The 27,971-nt window shown below is 47.9% G+C and overlaps 2 protein-coding genes across 5 annotated transcripts in view; one reads left to right on the top strand and one right to left on the bottom strand.

Moving 5' to 3' along the window:
- The first annotated feature begins 1,448 nt into the window (after nt 1–1,448).
- LOC100461933 (chymotrypsin-like elastase family member 2B) lies at nt 1,449–19,040 on the top strand. Its single transcript, XM_024251920.2, has 9 exons — nt 1,449–1,473; nt 3,846–3,929; nt 4,220–4,308; nt 8,838–8,935; nt 10,001–10,129; nt 10,980–11,116; nt 13,636–13,781; nt 15,028–15,180; nt 19,023–19,040. Exons 1-9 carry the CDS (start codon nt 1,449–1,451, stop codon nt 19,038–19,040), a joined length of 879 nt encoding a protein of 292 aa, XP_024107688.2.
- Nucleotides 19,041–20,012: 972 nt separating this feature from the next.
- CASP9 (caspase 9) overlaps nt 20,013–27,971 on the bottom strand; it is a 31,882-nt gene continuing 23,923 nt past the window's right edge. For all 4 annotated transcript variants that reach the window (XM_002811445.5, XM_024251911.2, XM_054541223.1 and 1 more), the window contains 3 exons: nt 23,003–23,182; nt 21,625–21,734; nt 20,013–20,765 (listed from right to left, as the gene is read on the bottom strand). In XM_002811445.5, coding sequence (XP_002811491.1) covers nt 20,673–20,765; nt 21,625–21,734; nt 23,003–23,182 — 383 coding nt within the window. In that variant the 3' untranslated portion in view covers nt 20,013–20,672. The remainder of the gene's footprint in view (nt 20,766–21,624; nt 21,735–23,002; nt 23,183–27,971) is intronic.

Here is a 27,971-nt window from a genome sequence, read left to right as displayed (position 1 = left end):
TTAGCACTTTGGGAGGCCAAGGCAGGCAGATCGCTCGAGTCCAGTAATTCAAGACCAGCCTGAGTAACATGACATAACCCTGTCTCTACTAAAAATACAAAAATTAAATGGGCGAGGCAGTGTACACCTGTAGTCCCAGCTACTTAGGAGGCTGAGGTGGGAGGATCACTTTGAGCCCAGTAAAGACTGCAGTGAGCCAAGATCACTTCGTCACACTCCAGTCTGGGCGACAGAGTGAGACCCTGTCTCAAAAAAAAAAAAGAATTTCGCATCGGCGTCACCCTGCCCTACTGAGACCTCAAGGACCCAACCCACTTTAGAACCTGACACATGACATCATTGTCAAACAACATATAAATGGAGCACTAAGCTCCAGCGAAGGAAGTGGGCTGTAGCGGCTTCCTGCACTCTGCCTCCTCTGCCTCTCTTTCTTCCCCCGCCAGCACAGAAGCCTGGATTTCTGTTCAGGCGCTGCCCCATGGGATCCCGGAGGTTCTGCGGAAACCTCATGTCCCCGGACCAAGGCTGGAGCCCGTGCTCCAGGCCTGGCCAATCAACACATTGCATCCCCTTCGCCATCACAGCAATTGGCTTAGGGATGGGCATGTGACCTGAGACAGGTCCAATCAGAGAGGTTGCACGACTTGTGCAGGGAGCTACCAGACGGCTGTCACTCGTTCACTGCACTTGTGTGAGGATGAGGGGATGTGAGGCTACAAAGCAAAACGAGAGGGGAAGGGGGAGACGGGGTGATTTTGCTCCCCAGTATACATCTGCCAATGTGTGGAGACATTTTTAGTTTCGGCAACTGTGTGGGGAGGGGTAGGGACTGACACCTAGCAGACTGGGGATAGGGATGCTGTCAAACTCCTGCAAAGCACAAGACATAGACACAGCCCTCAAAACAAAGAATCATCCCGCCCAAAATGTCAACACTGCTGCAGTTGAGGAACTCTGGACCAGAGATGCTGCGGTGATATTGTCCTCAAGGAAGGGAGAACCCGGAGCAGCCACAGGCCACTTAACAGAGCCTGAGATGAGACCTCAAAGCAGAAGGCAGAAGCAAAAGATGAAGAAAAGCCAAGTCCAGGGACCATCACCAGGGCCCTGAACCCAGCTCTGCTCCTGGACTTCGCCATTTTTTGGCCCAATGAATGGCCTTTTGGCTTAAGCACAACTGAGTGAAGTTTTGTGTCACTTTCCAATCCTGACAGTGGCCGGGTACAGTGGCTCACGCCTGTAATCCCAGCCCTTTGGGAGGCCAAGGCAGGTGGATCACCTGAGGTCAGGAGTTCGAGACCAGACTGACCAACATGGTACAACCCTGACGCTACTAAATAATACAAAATTAGCCGGGCGTGGTGGCGGGCACCTGTAATCCCAGCTACTCGGGAGGCAAAGGCAAGAGAATGGCTTGAACCTCCTGGTGGAGGTTGCTGTGAGACAAGATGGCGCTGCTGCATTCCAGCTTGGGTAATAGAGCAAGACTCTGTCTCAAAAAAAAAAAAAAAAAAAAAAATCCTGACAGCAACATGATGGAACAGACTGAGCATCTGTTCCTCTCCCTGTTTGTAGATGGGCACCCTGGGCCAGAAAGCCTGTGGGACTGGCCAAAGGTCACATAGCAAATTCACAGCAGGTATTTTTTCAGTGGCCTCATACAGGACACTTTATTTTTATATTAAAACAAAGATACAGCGCAGAACGCCAAATTCACATGAACCTTTAAGATAAAATATGAGACTTAAGAAATAGTTGGTTGCTGTAGTGACTGATACAGACCATAAATGAGTCCAAACTGTTACAGGGAGTATGGGATGGAGTTGGGACTGGAACCCACACCTTCTGACATCCAGTCCCATGGGATTCTGCCCCCCACCCAATCTTTCTCACCTTTGCATGATCCTGGGGAGATTACAGAATTCTTCCCCACCCATTTTCTTACCCATACAACAATCCTGCAATCCAGGCCTGGATGGTTATCTAGGAAACTAAGGCCCAGAAGATAAATGGCTTGTCCAGACCACCACACTCAAAATTGATGGATCAAAGACTTGAACTCGGCTGGGCACGGTGGCTCATGCCTGTAATCCCAGCACTTTGGGAGGCCGAGGCAGACAAACATGAGGTAAGGAGTTCAAGACCAGCCTGGCCAATATGGTGAAACCCGGTCTCTAATAAAATACAAAAATAAGCCAGGCATGGTGGCCGCCGCCTGTAGTCCCAGCTACTCGGGAGGCTGAGGCAGAAGAATCGATTGCAGCTTACTGCAACCATTGCCACCCAGGCTCAAGTGACCCTCTGCCTCAGCCTAGCCTCCAGAGTAGCTGGAGCCACATATGTGTGCCACCGCACCTGGCTAACTTTTTAAAAGAAATTTTATAGTGACAGGTGGTCTCACCATGTTGTCCAGGCTGGTCCTTTTTTTTTCAGAAGGAGTCTTGCTCTTTTGCCCAGACTAGAGTGCAGTGGTGCAATCTCAGCTCACTGCAACCTCCACCTCCAAGGTTCGAGAGGTTATCCTGCCTTAGCCTCCTGAGTAGCTGGGAGTACAGGCATGCAGCACCACACCCGACTAATTTTTGTATTTTTAGTAGAGACGGGGTTTCACCATGTTGGCCAGGCTGGTCTTGAACTCCTGGCTTCAGGTGGTCCGCCTGCATCAGCCTCCCAAAGTTCTGGGATTATAGGAGTGAGCCACCGTGCCCGGCCATAAAGTGCATTTTCATCCACCAGATGAAGCCCTCCTCTGCCAGCATTCTGCTTCCTCCCATCATTAGAGTGGCCAGATCCTAATTGTGCATGTCAGCCTTGCCTTCTGCTATGTGTGCACCTTCTTCACATTATACAAATCCTTACCACAATGTTGTGAAACAATGCTGGGCACAGGTTTCTCTTCCTGTTTCATAGATGGGTCTAGAGACTTACATGACTCAGCCAAGGTCACACTGCAACCCCTGGTATGGCCTAGAAGAGGCTTCTCAGCCTCAGCACCATTGACATTTGGGGCAGGGCAAGTCCTATTGCCCAGTGCATTGTTGGGTATCTCTGCTGTCTGCCCACTGGATGCCAATATACATCAGCCCCAGCCATGACAACCAAAAATGTCTCCAGATGTTGTCAAATGTCTCCTGATGGGCTGAACCAGCCCCATTGAGAAATACTGCCTTAGAACGCTGTGGGTTCAGCATGCCACCTTAATCTTTTCATTGAAAACACAACTCCTGGCCGGGCACAGTGGCTCAGCCTGTAATCCCAGCACTTTGGGAGGCCAAGGCGAGCAGATCACTTAAGGTCAGGAGATTGAGACCAGCCTGGCCAACATGGCGAAACCCTGTCTCTACTAAAAAATACAAAAATTAGCCAGGAATGGTGGCACACACCTGTAAAATCCCAGCTACTAGGGAGGCTGAGGCAGGGGAATCACTTGTAACCCAGGAGACAGAGGTTGCAGTGAGCCAAGATAGCACCACTGCAGTCCAGCCTGGGTGACAGAGCAAGGCTCTATCTCAGAAAGAAAAAAAAAGAAAAGAAAGAAAATACAAATCCTCTCCTCAGTCTTACCCAGGGAGGGAAAAAGAAAAGAAAACACAACTCCAAGGACCAACAATTAGTATTTTTCTTCATTCCCTAGTACACAACATAATCTCTTTAAAACAGATGGAACCCATATTCCTATATCTACCTTTGGCATCTTTTCAAAGTATTTCTAGGGTGACAGTTGGGAGAAAATGGAAAAAAAAAATATTTGGACACAAGCTCTTTTTTCCACTGGGCTTTGAGAAAATCCCCATCTTGCGTGCTCCTAGTGTATCTCTCACTGATAAGTTTGCTCATAAAACCAGGGCCTTATCCAGGGCCACGCTTACAGAACTCCCACGGACACACAATGATTAGGACCCTGCTGCTGTCTGCTTTGGTGGCTGGAGGTAAGTCCTGTCACCCAGAGCCACTGGTTTCCCATGCCCTGGTGGGGCTGGGAATGGGATCTTCCTGTCCTCCCCTCTCGCCCCCACCTAACCCCTACTGCATTCAGACCTGTAATCATAAGAAAACCGAAATGGAGTTTCAAAGAATTGGAGCAAAGAGCAGGATTCTATGACCTCTTGGGATCCTTCTAGAACAAGGGTTTTCTATTTGGGGATTCAGAATGCAGCATGTATAGTTTACATTGTGTGGGTCGCTGCTTCCTGACTCAAGACCCTTTCTCTTTTCACAGCCCTCAGTTGTGGGGTCTCCACTTACCCGCCTGATATGTCTAGGATGCTTGGAGGTGAAGAAGCGAGGCCCAACAGCTGGCCCTGGCAGGTGAGTCGACCACACTGTACTTCCCCCCGTCCCTGCCCCACTCCCTTTACATCCCCCCCTTGCCCTTCCACCATGGAGTCTATTGTGCTGGCAAAGTTAGGATTGATGGGACTCAGAGAGCAGCACAGGCAACTTCACCAACAAGATACATTTCCAGCTGGGCGCAGTGGCTCATGCCTGTTATCCCAGCAATTTGGGAGGTCGTGGTGGGTGGATTACCTGAAGTCAGAAGTTTGAGCCCAGCCTGGCCAACATGGTGAAATCCCGTCTCTACTAATAATAAAAAATTAGCCAAGCGCAGTGGTGCACGCCTGTAATCCCAGCAACTCGGGAGGCTGAGACAGGAGAAAGACTTGAACCTGAGAGGCAGAAGTTGTAGTGAGCTGAGATCTCACCACTGCACTCCAGCCTGAATAACAAAGAGAGACTCCATCTCAAAAAAAAAAAGATACGTTTCTGTGTCCTTGGCCAACCTTGGGAGTGGAGAGAGAGGTGTCTCCTCCAGCTGCAGTAAGGAGCTGTCCCCTCCCCACTGCCCATAAACAAATTTACGACTATAGTCTTACTCTGTTAACCAATCAGAGGCTTGCTTTCAAATGTACCATTATCCTATGAACCATTCAAGACTACCTATGCAAATATTCCTTGCTTTAAGGAACCAATCAGTGCTATTCATGCAGATTAATCTTTAACTACAGGCAAATCAATGTTACCAAGGAAAATAAATGTTTCTTAAGTTGATATAATAGTGATATTAAGAGTAAACTGCCAAGTGGAGCACAGGCACAAATTACTAAGACGCGTTAATGGTGGGAATTTCAAAAGAAATGTGTAAAGTTTACATTGACGCAAACAAATATAGTAAAATCTCATTTATCTGATGTAATTGGGACTGAGTAAATGAAAAGTTGGTTATAAAGAAATTATTTTAAATCATATATGCTGTAAAAATTTTATTTTAGACTATATAAACAATTTTTTGAGTTCTTAACTGTCTTTTTCATATAAACCACGCCCCATAATATCTCATCTACAAGTCCATTTCTTTAAAGCAGAACAATAACTTTGAGATGTTCCTAAAGCAATCTAAGTTATGAGCCCATCCCGACTTTTACGACTTTTCCCTCCAATCTTTCCGTTTCCTCAAAGACACTAATTCAAGAGCAATTTTTTAGGAATCATGGTATTCAGTCTCTTTCAAGCATTTAACCTTGTTTCACAACTCTCTTTCTGAACTCATATTTCATTGGTTACATATTTAATCAAATTTCGTTATTGCAAACATAATTGATATCAACTGCTTTAGGAGCAAACCCAGCTGAATCAGGATGAGTTTCTACCTTAAGTAGGAGGAGCAACTAGCAGCCCACTAGCCTTGAGCATTCAGAGTGACCCATGCAGCAGTCACCGTGTTTAGAGAGGCCAGCGTTCATTCATCTGCTCCTTGATTAAGAGACTGTCCATGATAGGCCAGGCGTGGTGGCTCAGGCCTGTAATCCCAGCAATTTGGGAGGCCAAGGTGGATGAATCACTTGAGGTCAGCAGTTCAAGACCAGCCTGGCCAACATGGTGAAACTCTACCTCTACTAAAAATACAAAATTAGCCAGGCATGATTACGGGCACCTGTAATCCCAGCTACTCGGGAGGCTGAGGCATATATATATATATATATATATATATATTTTTTTTTTTTTTTGGTTAGACAGAGTTTCGCTCTTGTTGCCCAGGCTGGAGTGCAATGGTACAATCTCGGCTCACCACAACTTCTGCCTCCCAGGTTCAAGCGATTCTCCTGCCTCAGCCTCTGGAGTAGCTGGGATTACAGGCATGCGCCACCACGCCCGGCTAATTTTGTGTTTTTAGTAGAGACAGGGTTTCTCCATGTTGGTCAGGCTGGTCTCTAACTCCCGACCTCAGGTGATCCGCCTGCCTCGGCCTCCCAAAGTCCTGGGATTATAGGTGAACCACCACACCCAGCCAAGAAGAATAATATTTTAATGCAATTTTTTTTTTTTTGGAGGCAGAGTCTTACTCTGTCACCCAGGCTGGAGTGCAGTGGCGCAGTCTCGGCTAACTGCAACCTCCGCCTTTCAGGTTCAAGCAATTCTCCTGCCTCAGCCTCCTGAGTACCTGGAATTAGAGATGTGTGCCACCACACTGGCAAATTTTTTTGTATTTTAGTAGAGACGGGGTTTCACCATGTTGGCCAGGCTGGTCTCAAACTCCTAACCTCAGGTGATCCACCTGCCTCAGCCTCCCAAAGTGCTGAGATTACAGGTGTGAGCCATCCTGCCCAGCCAGCTATTGTAATTACAGTATTAATCACCCTGAGAACCCTGCACAGTGGCTTATGTTCCCCATTTCCAGAGAAGGTAATTGGGACTTGAAATGGTTACAGAATTGCCCAAAGGCACTGAGTTAGCCTGGCAGGGAATGAGGATTCAAATCTGGTTCAGTGCTTGTTCTTTTAGCTACACTTTGCTGGCCACAAATAATACGTATTACATGGACGAAGTTTCCCATCTGTAGGATGGTTTCAGCACATTTTTAAATTGGGGTAGGGGAGTAGATACTTTTAAGTGTCTTTTTTCACTTGGTCCAATTTTAAACATCTTTTTAAAAGCCAGTTCATCTAAGGCCCCTTAATGTCACAAAAACGAGAAATGCCCAGTGGCTAATTAAAAACAAGGACGTGGCTGGGCACAGTGGCTCACGCATGTAATCCTAACACTTTGGGAGGCTGAGGCAGGTGGATTACCTGAGGTCAGGAGTTAGAGACCAGCCTGGCCAACATGGTGAAACCCTGTCTCTATTAAAAGTACAAAAACCAGCGGGGCATGGTGGCAGGCACCCGTAATCCCAGCTAGTGGGGAGGCTGAGGCAGGAGAATGGCTTGAACCTGGGAGGCAGAGGTTGTAATGAGCCAAGATCGTGCCACTGCACACCAGCCTGGGCGACAGAGGGAGACTCCGTCTCAAAAAATAAAATAAAATAAAGTGGAAGAGACAATAAATAACTGAATGGGTAAACTAATAACACGCCAGAAAATGAAAGATACTAGGAAGAGTAAAGCAGAGTAAGGGGAAAGAGGCAAGTGTGTCTGTGTGTGCATATGTACATGAGTGTGCATGTATGTGTGTGTGCACACTGTTTGGGATAGCGTGGTCACAGAAGGCCTCATGGAGAAGGTAACCTTGAGCAGAGACTGACAGAAAGTGAAGGAAAGAGCTACGCCGATATTTGCAAGAATATTCCAGGGAGGAGGAAGAGCCAGTGCAAAGGCCCTGAGGCAGAAGCGGGTTTGGTGTATTTGCTGAACTGCATGGAAGTCAGTGTGGCTGGAGGAGAGGAGAGTGGCAGCCTATGGGGTCAGAGAGGCCATGGAGGGCCTAGCAGGTCATCAGACAGTTTTCGGTTTTATAAACTGTAAAGGGGGAGCCACTGGAGAGTCTGAGCAGAGAAGAGAAGTCATCTGACTTCCATTCAAAAAGGATCATTCCGGCTGCTGTGTTGAGAAAATGTGGGCGGGAATGGGGGGAAGAGATGGGAGACTAGAGTGATCATTGAGAAGAGAGGGTGATTGCAACACGCAGTTGAGGTAGTGACTGAAGGGTAGCAACCACTCCACAAATTCTCAAGGTAGAGTTGACAGGACGTCCCCTGTGGAGACGGCCTCACTCTGTCACCCAGGCTAAGCACAGGGCAATCGCAGCTCACTGCAACCTAGACTTCCCAGGATCAAGCAATCCTCCCATCTCAGCCTCCTGAGTAGCTGGGACTACAGGCATGCACCACCACACCCAGTGGCTAATTTTGGGGTATTTTTCTGTAGAGACGGTGTATTAATCCATTCTCACACTGCTAATAAAGACATACCTGAGACTGGATAATTTATAAAGGAAAGAGGTTTAATTGATTCACAGCTCTGCACGGCTGGGGAGGCCTCAGGAAACTTACAATCATGGCAGAAAGGAAGGAAACACATCCTTCTTCACACGGTGGCAGCAGGGAGAAGTGCCGAGCAAAAGGGGGAAAGGCCCATTATAAAACCATCAGATATCATGAGAACTCACTCAGTATCACGAAAATAGCATGGGGTAACCACCCTCATGATTCAATCACCTCCCACCAGTTCCCTCCCCCTACCTATGGGGATTATGGGAACTATAATTCAGGATGAGATTTGGGTGGGGACACAGCCAAACCATATCAGACAGGGTTTCACCACGTTGCCCAGGCTGGTCTCAAACTCCTGGGCTCAACCCATCCTCCTGCCTCGGCCTCCCAAAGTGTTTTGATTACAGGCATGAGCCACCATGCCTGGCCTGAATTTTTTTGTTACTATAGATTGCATTAAAATGTTTTTTATCTTGATGGCTGAGGTTTTGGGTGCCCCCTTAAGTTGTGCACCTGAGATGAGTGCCTCACTCCCCCTTACCCTTGTCCCAGCCCTGTTCTTGGGACACTGGAGTGCAGGGAGGCCCTGCTTTTTCAGCCACAGCCACAGAGCTCCTGTGTTTCTCCCCAGGTCTCCCTGCAGTACACCTCCAATGGCAAGTGGTACCACACCTGCGGAGGGTCCCTGATAGCCAACAACTGGGTCCTGACGGCTGCCCACTGCATCAGGTAACTGCCATTCCCTGGGCGCTTGGCCTGCTCACCAGCCGGTGCTCATTTCTGAGCTGGGGGCTCAAATGGCCTGAACCACACTACATAAAGGAACCTTGCAAATAACCACTAGCCTGGCTGAGACACAAGCTGCAGTCAATCAATGGTTCAGTGTGTTGGCCCACCCATGAGTCATTTCATGGCATGGATGGAGTGTCTGTGCCAGGCAGGCACTGAGGGAGGATGAAGAGGAGGGGAAGGCCCAATCTCTGCCCTCTTGGGGAAACTACATGTGGCCTCAGTATCTGGAATTGGGTTCCCTTGAACAACTTAACTGACTTCTCAAAGCTTCAATACCATCACCTGCAGAAAATGGAGTAACAGAATTTAGTGTGGACTCAGCAATTGATTTGCTAAAGTGCCTGGCACTTACTAAGTGCTCAATGAAAGCTAATTCTGAATTGCAGACAAATTATAAAGGCCCACAAGGTTCTGCAACATTGTTCACTTATCCTCTTCGTTGTCTGTGACCTCTGCTCATCATAGCTGGAACCCACCGGAGTTTCTGCTGGGTCGGTGTGACTCCCTACCAGGAGTGATCCCTTCTCCCATCTGATTTATAATAAGCTCTAGGAGGTGATGGGGATACTAATAGAGGCCTACAGTCAGGAGGCCTGGCTTCTAGTTCTGGTTTCTCACTAACAGTGGGACTCCAGGCCAGTTACTCCTCTCTGGGCCTCAGTTTCCCCATCTGAAAATGAAAGGTTGAAAATTTCCTTGAGGGCAAATGACTCCTGTTTTCTCTGTGTTCATCTCTTTCCTCCATAATACTATAGAGTGTGTGCTATTACAACACTTATTTTATATTGTAGTTTATAGTTAGTATAGTAACAATTATTACATGATCATAGCTCTTACATTATGTACTTTAGGCCCTATTATAACTGACTGTCCCAGGGGAGGAAAGATCCCCAAATCCCAACTAGTGGCTCATGCGGCAGCCAGTTACTTGGGTCTATCCTCAGCATTATTCAAAGCCAGGCCTCTGGAGGTGACCCTCTCCCTGGGCCCCCTTTCTCCCAGCTCCTCCAGGATCTACCGCGTGATGCTGGGCCAGCACAACCTCTACGTTGCAGAGTCCGGCTCGCTGGCCGTCAGTGTCTCTAAGATTGTGGTGCACAAGGACTGGAACTCCAATCAGGTCTCCAAAGGGTTCGTTTCTATCTGGATGCACTTGGGGGTGAGGTTGTCAGGGAACAGATGGGGGTCTCACAGAGGCAAAGGTCTCAACCCCACCGCACCCGCTCTGCTTTTTCTATAGGGAAGAGAAAGGAGCTCTGGCCTGTTAGATGTGGAACCAGCTCCAAAGATGTCTGGGGTGGGGATGTGACCTGGGGAGGGTGAAGCAAAGACTGCCAGAGCGACCTGGGTTTGCTGCCAGTTAAGCCTGCAGGCCTCTGTCCACTGAGCGTGTATCTACTTCATGCCAAATCCTGGGGACACAGAGACAGTGCTGTCAACCCTGTGACTGTCCCTGGAGTAGGACACAGCCTTTCCTGCCTTCCCCCTTTCAACAAGGCCCTCTGCATTTTCTTTTTTTTTTTTTTCTTTTTCTTTTTTTTGTGAGACGGAGTCTCACTCTGTCACCCAGGCTGTAGTGCAGTAGCACAATCTCGGCTCACTGCAAGCTCCACCTCCCGGGTCCACACCATTCTCCTGCCTCAGCCTCCGGAGTAGCTGGGACTACAAGCGCCCACCACCACCAGGCCTGGCTAATCTTTTGTATTTTTAGTAGAGACGGAGTTTCACTGTTAGCCAGGATGGTCTCGATCTCCTGACCTCATGATCCACCCGCCTCAGCCTCCCAAAGTGCTGGGATTACAGGCGTGAGCCACCGTGACTGGCCGACCCTCTGCATTTTCAAACATGCCCTGTGGGCCCTGACAGTCAGAGCAACCTGGGGTAACGTATAGGGAAGATGACAAGGTCTCCGAGCCCTCCAAAGCCCCACAGGGCAGGAAAAGTCAACCTGTCCTCATGCTCTGCCTCTGCACTCACCCAGGAACGACATTGCCCTGCTCAAACTGGCTAACCCCGTCTCCCTCACCGACAAGATCCGGCTGGCCTGCCTCCCTCCTGCCGGCACCATTCTACCCAACAACTACCCCTGCTACGTCACGGGCTGGGGAAGGCTGCAGAGTAAGTGGGAGCCAGGAGCCCCCAGGCCTGGGAGAGAAGGGAGGTGATGTCACCCCTGTCCGCCCAGGGCCTCTCACCTCACATGTTATCCTGGGCATGTGGCTGCCTTGGAGAGACGGGATGGCATAGGCTGATGCCTGCCTGGGTTCAAATGTCAGCTCTCCCACCTAATAGCTGTGACACCTTGGGCACATTACTAGGTCTCTCCATGCAGCACTTTTCTCATATGTAAAATGCAAATCATTGGCTGGGCGCAGTAGCTCATACCTGTAATCCCAGCACTTTGGGAGGCCAAGACGAGTGGATCACTTGAGGTCATGAGTTTGAGAGCAGCCTGGCCAACATGGAGAAACCCCGTCTCTACTAAAAATATAAAAAACTCGCCAGGTGTGGTGGTGTGCGCCTATAGTCCTAGCTACTTGGGAGCCTGAAGCACGAGAATCATTTCAACCTAAGAGGCGGAGGTTGCAGTGAGCCAAGATTGCGCTACTGCACTCCAGCCAGGGGGACAGAGCGAGACCCCATCTCCAAAAAAAAAGGCATAATAATAGCACCTACATCACAGAGTTGTGGTGCTATTAAAAGAGATAATCCACAGGAAGCCTGGCATGGGGTAGGTGCTGTGTGTTAGTTGTTGTCACTGTCCCTATGATGGAAAGAAAGTTACAGAGATCATGTGACATCTTCTGTGTGGCCCAAGGCTAGAGTTCAGAACAGCATTTCCTCTGTGACCTGAGGTCTCTGGAGCTCCACAAAGGCCCCTGGAGCCCTCATCAGACCCTCCGTGCCCCATCGCAAAAGCTATCCCCTGTGCCATTTGGTCTTGCTACTGAGAACCTGGCTGAGGGCGGGTCTTCTTTGACATAGACTCCAAGGGTCAGAAATCCAATGACAGTAGGCCACCAAGAGGAAGAGAGTTCCCACCCTTCCCTTGTGAAATCACCAGAGGTTTGGAAGATTCTAGGAAGGGATGAGTGATAATGACCTTATGACCATAATGAGATTATGAGTGTTAATTACATTATGACATTTTTTCCTAATGACATAAACCCATAAGTATAATGACATGTTTTTCCAGGGGTACATCCACATACGTACCCTCAAATAAATTCCCATTGCCCTCTTGACTGGCTTATCTGCAAACATAAGGACATATCAAATCCTGCGGTGAGCGGTGGTGGAAGAGGCATTTCATGCTTATTAAGATACAAGCACAACCACCTGTTTCCCCCCCCCCCCCAGACAACCCTGGGGCAGGTGCATTTCATCTGAGACAGTGAGAGCAGGGAGGCATCCAAATGCTTGGCTTTTAGGCCCAGCTGTGTCAGTCATGGTGAAACCTTGGGCAAGCCACTTCCGAACCTCAGTTTCCCCATCTGTAAAATGGAAACACTGTTGGTGAAGACTAAAAGAGGTGAAAGGTGGAAATGCATCATACATTGCAAAATGTTATACAAGTGTTAATTACTTATTAATTAGAATGGTCTTAAGCAAAAAGCTTAATTTTTTTTTTTTTTTTTGAGACAGTCTTGCTCTGTCACCCAGGCTGGAGTGCAGTGGCACAATCTCTGCTCACTGCAACCTCTGCCTCCCACAGATTCAACCGATTCTCCTGCCTCAGCCTCCTGAGTAGCTGGGATTACAGGCATGTGCCACCATGCCCAGCTAATTTCTATATTTTACTAGAGATGAGGTTTCACCATGTTGGCCAGGCTGGTCTCAAACTCCTGACCTCAAGTGATCTGCCTGCCTCAGCCTCCTAAACTGCTGGGATTACAGGGTGAGCTACCATGCCTGGCTGACGCTTAACTTCCCTTGGCTTCAGTCGCAAGTGAAGAATTATGTTAATCTCATCCTTGCCATTCATAGCTGTGGTAACAGTAATGGAGGTGATGGTGGCTGTGTCATTGGGGGCCATTATGAAAGCCCTCCCTTCACCACACCAGCATATTTTTCCCAAGGAGGGGGCTCTAACTGCCAGGAGGCTCACTGTCTTATTTCAGATAAGTGACAGAAAGCCATGGAGCTAGCTCAGCAAAAAAAGGGAAATTGTTATAAGGATTTAAAAGTTTCAACCCAAGGGCAGAGATACAGCCAGGCATCAGGAACAGACTAGAATCAGGGGCTGGAAGCCTATGAGAAACTCAGGAAACACTCACTTAGAAATTTCTTTCTTTGTGGGTCTACTTCATTTTTCTGCACATAGAAGAAAAAGTCAGCCATTGACAACAGCTTCCAAGATTTGGGTCCTCTGGAACCGGAATCTCTTAGTCCCCATCTCAAAATCTCAGGGGAGGGAGCTCATTGGCTTAGCTTGAGTTAGGTGTTCACTGCTGAACCAATCACCAGTGGCCAGCACACTAACCAATCAAATGTGAGGACACAGTATAGACAAACATGGCTGTTCCCATGTTGCAATGGATGGAAGACGGTAACAGGGGAAACCCAATAGGGGTCCACCACTTCCTTTTTCTCAGGAGTCCCTGCGTCCCTAATGGCTTCTCTCTGGTCTCATTCAGCCAACAGGGCTCTCCCTGATGACCTGCAGCAGGGCCGGTTGCTGGTTGTGGACTATGCCACCTGCTCCAGCTCTGGCTGGTGGGGCAGCACTGTGAAGACCAATATGATCTGTGCTGGGGGTGATGGAGTGATATGCACCTGCAATGTGAGTACCAAAAATCAGGGGCCCCGCTCCATGACAAAATGTGGCTGGGGATGGGAAGAGGCTATGGAAAACCATCCCTCGATAGGTCCATCCTCTGACCTCCTGGCAGAAGCAGCCGGAAATGGTACCAGATATATCAGAACCTGACCTTTGGCCAGGCATAGTGGCTCACGCCTGTAATCCCAGCAGTTTGGGAGGCCGAAGTGGGTGGATCACTTGAGGTCAGCAGTTCGAGACCAGTCTGGCCAACATGGTGAAACCCTGTCTCTACTAAAAATAAAAATTAGCCAGACATGGTGGTGGGTGCCTGTAGCCACAGCTACTTGGGAGGCTGAGGCAGGAGAATCACTTGAACCCAGAAGGCAGAGGTTGCAGTGAGCTAAGATGGTGCCACTGCACTCCAGCCTGGGTGACAGAGCGAAACTCAAAAAAAAAACCTGACCTTGTTCTTGTTTGTTCTTGTTTTGAGATGTTTTGAGATTCTCCTTGTAGTGTCCACCCATCTCACTGCTGGAAAGTCCTTCCCTGGGTCTCATCAAGGTCTCTCGTGACTGTCATTCCGTATCCTTTCCTCTATGCTGGAAGGGAACCAAAGGAAAGTATTCCCTGGCTTAAGGCCTTTCTACAATGATTTCTGGTTTTTCTGTTGAATTACTCTCATCAATGGCGCAGTGTGTCCCCTCCAGGTAGCTGCCACGGAAACCTTTCTGGAGACAGTGTCTTGACCATCAGGAATTGCTCTGTGTTGGACTTAGCAGTGAAGTGGGGATGGAGTAGGAAGGAGATCCACACGCCCTTCAGATCACACTGTGCCCTACACACTCTGCCCACATAGACCACCCGCGGGAAGACGGAGCCAGTGGGGAAGAGCCTGGCAGCTGAAGTCTGGGATGTGGCCTCAGCTCCTTTACAAACTGCCTGTGCAACCTTGGACAAGTCCCAACCTCTCAACACTCCAGTTTCTCCTCTTCAGTGGCCTGGGGATACTATGAATATTTACCTCATAGGATTTTGCAAGGATTAATGAGATGAGGCATAGAACATGCTTAGCTCAGCTCTGGCCACATAGGAAGAATAAGTGTTGGCTCTTGTTGGAATTATGGTACCACCTTGAGCTATGACCACAAGGGCCGGCTTCAGAGGACAGTGACCTGCAGCAGAACAATAGAAATGCATTGAGAACAATGGTTCCAATGGGCAGCCCCTTCCTCCCACTTTACCTCCCTGTAACTCTGGCCTTCCTCAGGGAGACTCCGGCGGGCCACTGAACTGTCAGGCATCTGACGGCCGGTGGGAGGTGCATGGCATCGGCAGCCTCACGTCGGTCCTTGGCTGCAACTACTACTACAAGCCCTCCATCTTCACGCGGGTCTCCAACTACAATGACTGGATCAATTCGGTAAGAACCAGACCAGCCCTGAGCCCCAGGGCACTGCCCTGCTCACCCGGCCTCGGGAGTGCCATGCCCACCTGGCGACTGAGAACCCCCTCCTTCCTCTTGAGAGCTAGATGGGAACCCCTTGGAGGAGGCTGCAGACCGTGGCAACTGCTGAGTCCCCCATGGGTCCCCAAAATTTCTGTGTGGGTAAAGCTGAGTGAAAAGGAACATGAGAGTGTGGCCTTGTCCAAAGAGGTTGGACACTCCTCAGGCATGTTAAGAGTGAGTTCCATAGGAATGATTTTATTTTTGTGTATCTGTGTGTGGCCCAGACTCCACCATCCGGTGCTATAAACAGGTATATATCTGCAAAACCCAAAACCTGATACTTTGAGACCCCGCTAGCATTAATTATTGGAAATTAGTCCCCCTCAAGGGTCCTCCAGCTATTCTGTAGGGTGACCAACCATCCCAGTTTGCCCAGCACTGAGAGGTTTTCCAGGATAAGGGACTTTCTGTTTTACACTGGGACCATCCCAGGCAAATAAAGCCGAGTTGGTCCCCCTGTCTTGTAAATGTAAACTCAGAGAGCTGTCTCCTCTGAGCTTCCACACTAGCTCAAATTCTTTTTAACAATGAACACACATTTTTTTATAACAATAAGCATTAAAATTATTTATTAAAAATAATAGGCCAGGCGCCATGGCTCATACCTGTAATTGCAGCACTTTGGGAGGCCAAGGAAGAAGGATTGCTTGAGCCCAGGAGTTCAAGAGCAGCCTGGGCAACATAGCGAGACTCTGTCTTTACAAAGATTTTTTTTTTTTTAATTAGGCATGGTGGTGCATGCCTGTAGTCTCAGCTACTTGGGAGGCTGAGGTGGAAGGATCGCTTTGGCCCAAGAGGTGGAGCCTACAGTAAGCCAAGGTCGCATCACTGCACTGCAGCCTGAGCGACATAGCAAGACCCTGCCTCTGAAAATAATGATAATAATAGTTGGCATAAATATTAAGGAGCAGCCATGGATACACGCAGAAGTAGGTGAAGGCAGCCAGAAGAGAAAACCCCGTCAGAAGAAAGGGGAGCCCAGGAGAGGGCAGAGGAGACACCATGCCTGGTAATAGAAGCTGGGGGAGAAGAGGCAGATGCTTTGTGCCAATTAGGGACCACCTCAGTTTGCTCTTCTGTAAAGTGGGACTTGAACTAGACCTCCATATTTTTAGGCACTAGAGCAAGAGGGAGTGATGGTATTCGTGGCAGAGCCCTCAAAGAAGGGAAAAGCTGGCATCTGACTTCACTAAGTTTAATTTGCAGAGAAGTGTTAAATTGAATTAAACTGACACTTGTAAACCAAATATGAAACTGCAGCCATGAGCACGTGGTCACAGGAGAAAACTAAACTGTCAAAATAAGCAGGTGGCTGCTTCCAAGGGTTCCCATTGATTCTTGCCAGCTCCTTGTTCATTTGTCTGTCTGCTGGCATCCTTTTGCCAACAAGTGGTCACAGGCAGAAATTCCAAAAAAGTTTGTTGGACAAAAATGGAAAATCAAAAAGACAGTAGCCATTAATCATTAATTGGTGCTTTTTTATATCTAAATTGGAAAAAACCCATCTGAGTCCACCTTTGGAGGCGCCACACATATGTCAAAGGAGTCTGGCCTGAGACTGACTGGACGAAAGGCTGCGTAGGGGCCTTTCCCAGCCAAATCCTAAGACCGTTTTCCAGCCCCAGCTGCTGTGGGAGTCACCGTGCAGCTGGTCCTGGCAGCTCCCTGGGGACCTAAAGCAGGGGCAGGGGCAATTGTCCTAATCTGTTGTCCCAGCATCAGCTGTTCCCAGCCACAGACACAAGCACAACAGAACAGGCCAGATCCCAAAGCATGGCCAGATGGCAGCAGGGATCCACGGGGCAGCACACCTCCCGAGGCAGCTGGGCAGAGGCCCTGTGTTCATGGGATAGCAGTCGGGACAGGCACAGATGCCCGGTAATGGGTTTCAGAAGGGGGAGAGCCAAGCAACCAGCTATCCTTGGGTGGGGGCTGCCCCTGGCAGCGGCGGAGGGGCTAGTGAAACCTTGAAGTGGCCCCAACCCAGGGATACAGTGTGTGCAGCCTGGAGTCAGTACCACTAGAGCCCTGGGGGTGCCTGAGAGCACCTGGCTGGATAAACCCAGACAGGTGACAAGCCAAGGTCAGGAAGTACAAGCAAAAGATAAGAGCAGAGAAGCAGAGGAGACAAGTGGCCTGGGGCATTCATCCTTTCAACAAATGTCCACTGAATGACAGTCACACATGAACTTCAGCAATCCTTAGTTTTTATTCTTTTTCCAGAAGGTAATACATACTCTTTGTAAAAATATTAAAAGAATACAGGAGTGTATCAAGTAAAAAAGTAGACGTCCCCCCTCATTTTACATCTCCAATTCCACTCTCCAGAGGTAATCATTGTTTTTGGTTTTTTTTTTTCAAATGGAGTCTCGCTCTGTTGCCCAGGCTGGAGTACAGTGGCTTGATCTCAGCTCACTGCAACCTCCGCCTCCCGGGTTCAAGCAATTCTCCCGCCTCAGCCTCCTGAGTAGCTGGGATTACAGGCGTGCACCACCACGCCCAACTAATTTTTGTATTTTTAGTAGAGATGGGGTTTCACCATGTTGGCCAGGCTGGTCTCGAACTCCTGACCTCAGGTGATCTGCCCACCTCAGCCTCCCAATGTGCTGGGATTACAAGCGTGAGCCACTGCACCCTGCCAATCATGGTTAAAAGCTTGGTGTGTGGTCCTCTCAACTTTATGTGCTTATGTATCTATCTATCTATATACATACACACACACACACACACACACACACACACACACTGTCTTCTAAGCAAAAACTAGGATCTGAGTCTTCATACTGTTCTGCAGCTATTTTTCACTTAACACCTTATCACATTTTACATGTCAGTACATAAACGTCATTCTTTTGAACAGCTAAATAGTATTCCATAGTTTGAGTGTAATGAATGAAGCTTTCATGTTTCCTATTTTTCACTCTTACATTGTGCAATGAACATCCTTGGACATAATTCTTGCACACTGGTCTGAGTATTTGTGCTGTAGCAGCTGGATCTCCTGCCGTTTACAGCACTGGAACATGAAGTTGGCATATCAAAATGTTTAACAGGCCGGGCGTGGTGGCTCACAACTATAATCCCAGCACTTTGGGAAGCTGAGGCGGGTAGATCACTGGAGGTCAGCAGTTTGAGACCAGCCTGGCCAACATGGTGAAATCCTGTCTCTACTAAAAATGCAAAAAAATCAGCCAGGCGTGGTGGTGCACACCTGTAATATCAGCTACTTGGGAGGCTGAGGCAGGAGAATCACTTGAACCTGGGAGGCAGAGGTTGCAGTGAGCCTAGATCGTGGCACTGTACTCCAGCCTGGGCAACAGAGCAAGACTGTCTCAAAAAAAAAAAAAGTTTAACAGATACTGATCAACAGCTTCTGGAAACAGTTATAGCCCCAACCACAGTGCATAACTGCCTTGCAAACAGCAGTTTTGAGAAACAAATGAAATCTAAAAATATGCCATCCACACATTTGGCATATAATTTTAGGGGCTTCAAAGGCCCCCTACCCTGAAGCCCACACAGGACTCCTGGCTAAGAACCCCTTTACAGGAAGACCCTAACAGGTCAATGAAAAGCTGTGATTGCATCTTTTTCTCTGAAACATCATCTGAACTCCTCAGGGAGGAGCTACTGCAGTGTGGGCTGCCTGTGACTCACTTGAGTAGCTTAGCCCAGGAGGACAAAGACAGGAAACTGCCACGCACAGCTCTGCGGTTACATGAACCTGATGATTTTCTTGTGTGTGTGTCCTGCAGGTGATTGCAAATAACTAACCAAAAGAAGTCCCCGAGACTGTTTCAGACTTGGAAAGGTCACAGAAGGAAAATAATATAAAGTGACAACTATGCAAATCACATCTTGATGAGGGTTTTATTATTATTATTATTATTATTTATTCAGAAATCCATCCTAACATCCAGGGACCTAAGAACCAGAAATAGGTCAGGCACAATGGCTCAAGCCTGTAACCCCTGCACTTTGGGAGGCTAAGGCAGGCTGATCGCTTGAGTCCAGGAGTTCAAGACCAGCCTGAGTAACATGGCATAACTCTGTCTCTACTAAAAATACAAAAATTAACTGGGAGAGGTGGTGCACACCTGTAGTCCAAGCTACTCAGGAGGCTGAGGTGGAAGGATCTCTTGAGCCCAGGTGGTCGAGACTGCAGTAAGCCAAGATCACATCATTGCCCTCCAGCCTGGGCGACAGAGTGAGACCCTATCTCAGAAAAAAAAAAAAGCCCAAAAACAAGAAATAGGCTGGCATAAGGACAGCTTAAAAGACCTCAGGGTGGAGCCTCGTGGGGAAGCCCAATGTGTCACTATTGCACAGCACATTCACACTGCAGTCCGGGGGTGCTTCAGCAAGCAAGGCACGTGGGAGGCATGGCTGGGACTCAGGGGACCCAGGTTCTGGCCAGGTCTCTTCTCTGGATAATCATGTTCCCTTGGACAAGAGACCTAGCCTCCCTGAGCACAGGGTTCTCACCCCTGTTGCCTTCCTGGGATGGGATAGGGATCAAGCGAAATAAGACATGAAGAAATGGGGCTCGGTGCAGCGGTGCACGCCTGTAGTTAGAGCTATTTGGGAGGGTCTCTTGAGCCCAGGAGTTTGAGACCAGCCTGGGCAACATAGCGAGACTCCAGAAAAACATGGGGAAATGTTCTGAAAAAAGCAAAAGTCTCTTTTGTAAGGAAGAAGAAAGAGTTGGAGCAAAATGAGGGAAGAAATAGGCAAAAGAGAGTCCATATTTGCCTCAGATTTATTTTTTAAGATTAATGTAATATAGGAAAAATTAACAATTTTTAAAACTTCACTTAGAATTCATAGATTACAGCTGTTCAGACTCTAGTAGGCCCCAGCTTGCTGATCTATGATACTGGTTTGTGTGTAGCCAAAAATCCCTACAGACCAGTGGTTGTCAGGCGAGGAAAGTTTTATACCCCAGGACATATTTGGCAACACCTGAGAACATTTTTGTTTGGCACCACTCAGGAAGATGCGTTACTGGCATTGAGGCGAGGGACAGTGCTGAACATCCCACAATGCACAGGACAGCCTCACAGCAAAGGGTGACCTGGCCCCACATGTCAGTAGTGCAGAGGTTAATCCCTGATCTAGAGATAACACAGGGATCATGGGACACAAGTCACTAGCCCTGGACCAGCCACTGCTCAAGAGGCCATGTGCAATCCACAGCATTCATCTGTCCCTCTTCCTCCACTGTTCAGCACTTGTCGCCAATCTGGAAGCTGCTAAGACCCTGTCTGTCACTGGCAGAGAAACAGCAGACCCTGTGCCGGCTGCAAAGTCCTTGAGTTGCAGGAAAGTCCAGGCCTCAGCCGCTTTTAGGCCTGGGGCAGGAAAGCTTTGGGGTGCAAGATAAGGCAGGGTGAGGGGCCCTGGCCTTATGACGTTTTAAAGAAAAGTTTTTTCCGGAGGAAATTAAAGCAACCAGGCATCTGTTTATAAATCCCTTTCACCGAAACAGCATTAGCGACCTGTAAGACATGACCATGGAGAGCTCTGTGAGTTCAGTTCTCTGGACTGAAGGAAGAATTCAAAAGGGGCTGGAGGGAATGTCCACTCAACCCGCACCTTAAAAACAGCTCAAACTGCAGCCTCTTTGAGCAGGAGGGCTTAAAGAACATGCATCTCAACTTTACCTTTAAAAAACTCAAAATTCAAAATTTCCAAATTCATAAAGTTCAAATCAGACTGAAATATTTGCAAGGAGCAAGGAGTGGCCCCAGCCCCGCAGCCCCTTTTCATGGCATGAATACCTGAGCAGAGCAGCAGGGGCCCACACGTGCTGCCTCCCCAAGGCAGCCACAAGGCTACGGGACCCTCAGAGGAAGCAACTGCTCTGAGTTGGGTTTCCATGGAGTAGGACTGGGTCTATCAGGCCACCCTTCCCTATCTGTTTCCTCACTGGGGCCTCCTGAGAAGGCAATGTACAATGAGGGGTTCACAATTCTTGAGGGTCAAGAGTAGAAGACTACATGATGCCCACAGGATATAGGGAGGGGCCCATGACCCGCCTTCAGGGTCTGGACAGAGCCATCCTGCGCTGGCACTGAGGACCAGCTCCATCAGTGGAGGAACGGGAGATGTCAACCTGGGGACCCTGGAGGAGACAGGGAAGGCAACTCTTTGAATAAAGGGCAAACGTCACCACAGGCAGGAATGCCTCTCATAAAGAGACACAAAAGTGCCAACTCCAAGGCTCAGAGGCAGGAGTCTACTACCTTTTACCCTTGGTTTGGGCCTGCCCTGCTCACCCCCAAATCCCCAGCCCCAGGAGGACACGCTGCCCCCCAGCAGCCTCCCCTCTCCTTTGCAGAGGAAGGCAGCACTCACCCTGAGCAGGAGGGACTGCAGGTCTTCAGAGTGAGCCCACTGCTCAAAGATGTCGTCCAGGGTCTCAACGTACCAGGAGCCACTCTTGGGGTCCCTCCAGGAAACAAAACCTTTGGAGGGAGGAGGGCTGAACACTGTTGGAGAGCCACCCCCCCGCCGGCCCCGCCCCCCACCACCCCGGCCATGCACACAGGCTCGGGCGCCCTCCAGACCTTGACTCATGCATACATCCAGCAGGAGCAGCCTGGCCCCTCAGGCTCTGCCCTAATCATGATCTTATTTCACCCTCATGACCATCTCCTGATTCTGGCTATGATTCCTGCTTTCCCAGCAAGGACACCAAGGCTTGGAAAAGTCAAGTGACTCATCCAAGGCATAAGAAAGGAAGGAAACTGCCGGGCACGGTGGCCCACACCTGTAATCCCAGAATTTTGGGAGGCCGAGGTGGGCAAATCACTTGAGGTCAGGAGTTCTTGACCAGCCTGGCCAACATGGTGAAACCCTGTGTCTACTAAAAATACAAAAATTAGCTGGGTGTGGTGGCGCATGCCTGTAATCCCAGCTACTTAGGAGGCTGAGGCAGGAGAATTACTTCAACCCAGGAGGTGGAGGTTGCAGTGAGTTGAGATCGCCACTGCACTCCAGCCTAGGTGACAGAGCAAGACTCCGTCTCAAAAAAAAAAGGCCGGGCGCGGTGGCTCACGCCTGTAATCCCAGCACTTTGGGAGGCCGAGGCAGGTGGATCACGAGGTCAGGAGATCGAGACCATCATGGCTAACACGGTGAAACCCCATCTCTACTAAAAATACAAAAAATTAGCCAGGCGTGGTGGCAGGCGCTTGTAGTCCCAGCTACTCAGGAGGCTGAGGCAGGAGAATGGCGTGAACCTGGGAAGCAGAGCTTGCAATGAGCCAAGATCGCACCACTGCACTCCAGCCTGGGTGACAGAGCGAGACTCTGTCTCAAAAAAAAAAAAAAAAAAAGAAAAAGAAGGAAGGAAACTACCGCTTGCTGCACCTACTACATGCCACGCACTGTGCTCAGTGATGTGCCAGCCACCTTGTTTAATCCCCATGGCAACCCCTGAGGTACGATTCCTATTCCCCTGCTAAAGACGCAAAGGCAGAGGCAGAGTCAGGCAGAGGAGAGGCAAGTGAGGCACAGGAACCCAATGGCACAGGCCTCCTTGCAGTGCGCATCCTTGCCCGCTCAGCCTGAGCCGAGGCTCAGAGAGGAGAAGTAACTTGCTCAGGGTCACAGAGGGGCAAAAGACAGAACCAGGACTCATACCCTGGTCTTTTCTCTCACCACACAGCTGCCTCTAGGGCAGACGGGAAGACCCACTGGCTGCGAGGACGAGCCCCTCTGATGTGCTCACCTGGGAAAGTAGAGTAGGACACAAAGATGTCACTGGGTGTGGGCAAACTAGATATGGCGTCCAGCTGGTCAAAGGTCCTCAAACCTTCCTGGAACGGGGTGGCGTCTGGCTCGGGGTTACTGCCAGGGGACTCATCTTCAGGTGAAGTGGAGGCCACCTCAAACCCATGGTCTTTCTGCTCTGCAGGAAGCAGAAACGAACACCCCTTGTCATTGAAATACACAGACAAGGATGGTTCAACATATGAAAGTCGTATAATATACTACATTAACAGTGTGAAAGGAAAATAAATCTTGGGACCCCAAACTCATTAAGCCAAACGGAAAAGTCAAGCTGGGAACTGGGTCACGCAAACCTGCCTCCCCGTTTTGGTTCCTAAATAAGATGGCTACAAGATGAACAGCTACACACCTCTCTCATGTTTTGCCCACAAGGAAATTCCTGGTGAGCTCCAAGATAGTTGTCTGATAAAATTCACCATGGCAATGTAAATGGATAGCTTATCTTTACAGAGGCATCACCCCTCTGCCCACCTGGAACAAATGCATCTCTCTGATTATTCCCCTGCCCCATTTGTCTTTGTTATCTTATGTGAAAATGCAGGTTCCCCACATTTTCCCCTGCCCTACGTTACCTTACATAAAAATGCGAATTCACTGAGCCAGACAAACGCTTGAATGACTATTCTCCCCCACCCTGCTCTTACATGAAAACTGTGTACTTCTCAATATGCTGCCCTTTCCCCTTTAAATTTGGAACCCTAAAATTCATGTTCGGAGAAAGGCATAGACCTGTCTCCTGGGTGTGAGTCCTTAATTTTGGCAAAAGAAACTTCTTAAATTGACTGAGACCTATCTCAGATTTTTGGGGTTCATAAGAGAATGAAAAAAACCTTACATCATCATCTCAATTGATGCAGAAAAAAGCACATGACAAAATTCAACAAGCTTTCATGATAAAAACAGTCAACAAACTCAGAATAGAAGGAAACTACCTCAACATAGTAAAAGCCACATATGAAAAACCCACAGCAAACATTATATTCAATGGTGAAAGACTGAACCCTTTTTCTATAAGATCAGGAAGAAGGCAAGAATTCCTGCTTTTGCCACTTCTATTCAACACATTACTAGAAGTTAATAGAGCAAGGAGGCAAGAAAAAGAAATAAAAGACATTCAAATTGGAAAGAAGGAGTAAAATTATCTCTACTCACAGATGGTATGATTTTATATGCAGAAAACCCTAAAGATTAAACACTATTAGAACAAATAAAATTAGCATATTAGCAGGATACGAAGCCAACCACAAAAAATACTTCCATTTGTATACACTAACAATGAACAATCAGAAAAAGAAATTACAAAAATGGTTCCATTGACAATAGCATCAAAAATAATAAAATAGTTAGAAATTAACTTAACCAAGATGAAAGACTTGTAAAATGAAAACTACAAAACATTGCTGAAAGAAATTAAAGAAGGCTGGACGCCATGGCTCACGCCTGTAATCTCAACACTTTGGGAGGCTGAGGCAGGAGGCTCCCTTGAGCCCAGGAGTTCCAGACCAGCAAAACCTCATCTCAACACATAATAAAAAATTTAGCCAGGTGTGATGGCACATGCCTGTGGTCCCAACTACTCATGAGGCTGAGGTGGGAGAACCACTTGAGTCCAAGCAGTTGAGGCTGCAGTGTGCCGTGATTGTGCCACTGCACTTCAGCCTGGGTGACAAAGCAAGACCCAGTCTCAAAAAAGAAAAAGAGCCAGGCACAGTGGCTCACACCTGTAATCCCAGCACTTTGGGAGGCCAAGGCGGGCAGATCACCTGAGGTCAGGAGTTTGAAACAAGCCTGGCCAACATGGTAAAACCCCGTCTCTACTAAAAAATACAAAAATTACCCAGGCGTGGTGGTGGGCACCTGTAATCCCAGCTACTTGGGAGGCTGAGGCAGGAAAATTGCTTGAATCCAGGAGGCGGAGGTTGCAGTGAGTCAAGATCGTGCCACTGCACTCCAGCCTGGGCAACAGAGCAGGACTCCATCTAAAAAAAAAAAAAAAAAGAAAGAAAGAAAGAAAGAAAAATAAAGAAGATATAGGCCAGGCACAGTGGCTCACGCCTGTAATCCCAGCACTTTGGGAGACCGAGGCTGGTGGATCACTAGGTCAGGAGATTGAGACCAGCCTGGCCAACATGGTGAAACCCCGTCTCTACTAAAAATACAAAAATTAGCTGGGCGTGGCGGCGTATGCCTGTAATCCCAGCTACTCAGGAGGCTGAGGCAGGAGAATTGCTTGAACCAGGGAGTCAGAGGTTGCAGTGAGCCGAGATGGCGCCACAGCCCTCCAGTCTGACAACAGAGCGAGACTCTGTCTCAAGAAAAAAAAAATATATATATATATAAATAAATGGAAATATATCCTATGTTCATGGATTAGAAAACTTAAAGATCTCAATACTACCCAAAGCAATCTATAGATTAAATGCCATCCCTATCAAAACCCCAATGATGTTTTTTGCAGAAATAGAAAATCTATCCTAAAATTCACACGAGAATCTCAAGGGACCCCCAAACAGACAAAACAATCTGGAAAAAGAGCAAAATTGAAGGACTCACACTTCCTGATTTCAAAACTTACTACAAAGCTACAGTAATCAAAACAGTATGGTACTGGCATAAAGACAGACATAGGTCAGTGTCATTGAATAGAGCCCAGACATACACCCGCACACGCATGGTCAAATGAATTTTGAAAAGGGTGGCAGGACCATTCAATGGGGAGAGGGCAGTGGTTGTTTTGTTTTGTTTTGGGGGATTGTTTTTTGTTTTTGTTTTTGTTTTTTGAGAGAGTCTCATTCTGTCACCCAGGCTGGAGTGCAGTGGTGCAATCACAGCTCACTGCAGCCTTGACCTGCCAGGCTCAAGTGATCCCCCCCCACCTCAGCCTCTCAAGTAGCTGGGACTACAGGTGCCACCACACCCAGTTAATTTTTGTTTTTTTTTATAGAGACAGGATCTTGCCATGTTGCCCAGGCTGGTCTCAAACTCCTGGGCTCAAGCAATCTGCCTGTCTTGGCCTCCCAAAGTGCTGGGATTACAGGCATTTTTTTTTTTTTTTTTAAGAGACACGCTTTTGCTCTGTTGCCCAGATTGAAATGGCATGATCTTAGCTCGCTCCAGCCTCAAACTCCTGAGCTCAAGCAATCATCCCAAAAAAATGGTTAAGATGGTAAATTTTATGTTATATGTATTTTGCCACAATTTTTTAAAAGTTATATAAAACTTGTCTTTTTTTAGAAATATAGTTGAGGAAACTGTCCACTATATCATAGGCACTCACTCAAACGCTTTACTCAGGCTGTCAAGGTCACAGTGTCCCCTTTAAGACAACCAAGGGAAGAAATGTGTCTGGGGTCCCTATTCCTGACTTCTGTCTTGCAAATACCAGATATAGAACTATAGAACACCAGATTCCATTGATCTTGAAAGTGATCTTTTTTTTTTTTTTTTTAAGACAGAGTCTCGCTCTGTCATCCAGGCTGGAGTGCAGTGGCACGATGGCTCACTGCAAGCTTCGCCTCCTGGGTTCAAGCGATTCTCCTGTCTCAGCCTCCCAAGTAGCTGGGACGACAGGCGTGTGCCACCACACCTGGCTAATTTTTTGTAGAGACGGGGTTTCACTGTGTTAGCCAGGATGGTCTTGATCTCCTGACCTCGTGATCTGCCCGCCTCGGCCTCCCAAAGTGCTGGGATGACAGGCGTGAGCCACCGCCCCTGGCCAATGATCTTATTTCCAATGGCGGCTGCAAAGCGTAAAAAATGCGCAGGCCACCTCTAGCAAGTAGCTATCACTATTCCATTTTATGTAATTAGGCAACTGAGACTGAGATAAGTTAAGGGGTTTCCCCCCCAGACAGAGGCTGACTGGGACTTTGACCTATCTCATTTTTGAGTCTACTATTACCAATGGCTGGGATTTTTCCATGTTTCTTTACATCTGCAAAGTGATTTTATCTCTAAAATCAGTCGTTGTATACCTTAAATTTTTAATTCACTTGTACATTAGAGAACTGTAGAAAGCTGCAGGACATCCTAGGATGTATTTTTGGAATCCAAATTTTTACTTTTCTTCTCTCCTTGTGTTCCCTCTCTATTTTGTCCTAGTGTTATCATTTGTACTTTTTGCACTATGGCAAATCCTTTTCTAGAATCAAAGAAGCCATCAGAAAAATACCAAATAGACACCAAGTCATGGGTAATGAAATCCATGGAGATGTTTACACCTTCTAATCCAGTAATTTCCTAAGAAAATAATTCAAATGCAGTCAAAAGCTTTCCGTATAAAGACACCTGTGGTTGTGAGAGCCAAAAATTAGATATCACCTAAATGGCCGGCATTAGGAAAATGGTTTAGTAAATTAGTGCATATCATGAAAATGGCCCATTATAAAGCCATTTGAGCTAGTGACGATGAAGGCCATGGAGATCTGGGGAACTGCTTAAGGGAGCTTAAGGGATAATGTTAGCTGAGAAAAGCAGACTGTACTCATGGGCTGGAATCCAAAAGGAAGATACAAAAATGAGATGGCTGTATTAGCTTATAACATTCTGAATGATTTTCTTTTTTAGGCTGCCATATTTTTTGTCTTTTCCACTTTAAAATCTAGACTCCCCAAAGGCAAGTGCCAAGCTTGGAAAACAGAGAGGTCCTGGCAGGACTTGTGCCCCACATGGCTCAGCTACAGAGCTACTGAAGTGGAGACACTGAGGGAGGTCTTCCGGGATGAGGTCTTCTGCAGCAGGGCTCATGGTGGGTGGGGTAAGGCAGAGCACAGAGGGCTACTCAGGAAAGAAGGCATCTAACAAGAGCTTTGGTTAAAAAAAATATATATATATATTTAACGATGTATACATACTGCAGAAAAAAAAAAAGGAGAAATTTTTTAAAAAATAGGCTGAAGTTGGAGTAG

The sequence above is a fragment of the Pongo abelii genome, chromosome 1 (assembly GCF_028885655.2).
Source record: "Pongo abelii isolate AG06213 chromosome 1, NHGRI_mPonAbe1-v2.0_pri, whole genome shotgun sequence".
NCBI classification, from domain to species: domain Eukaryota; kingdom Metazoa; phylum Chordata; class Mammalia; order Primates; family Hominidae; genus Pongo; species Pongo abelii.
This window is presented reverse-complemented; position numbering and strand designations above follow the sequence as displayed.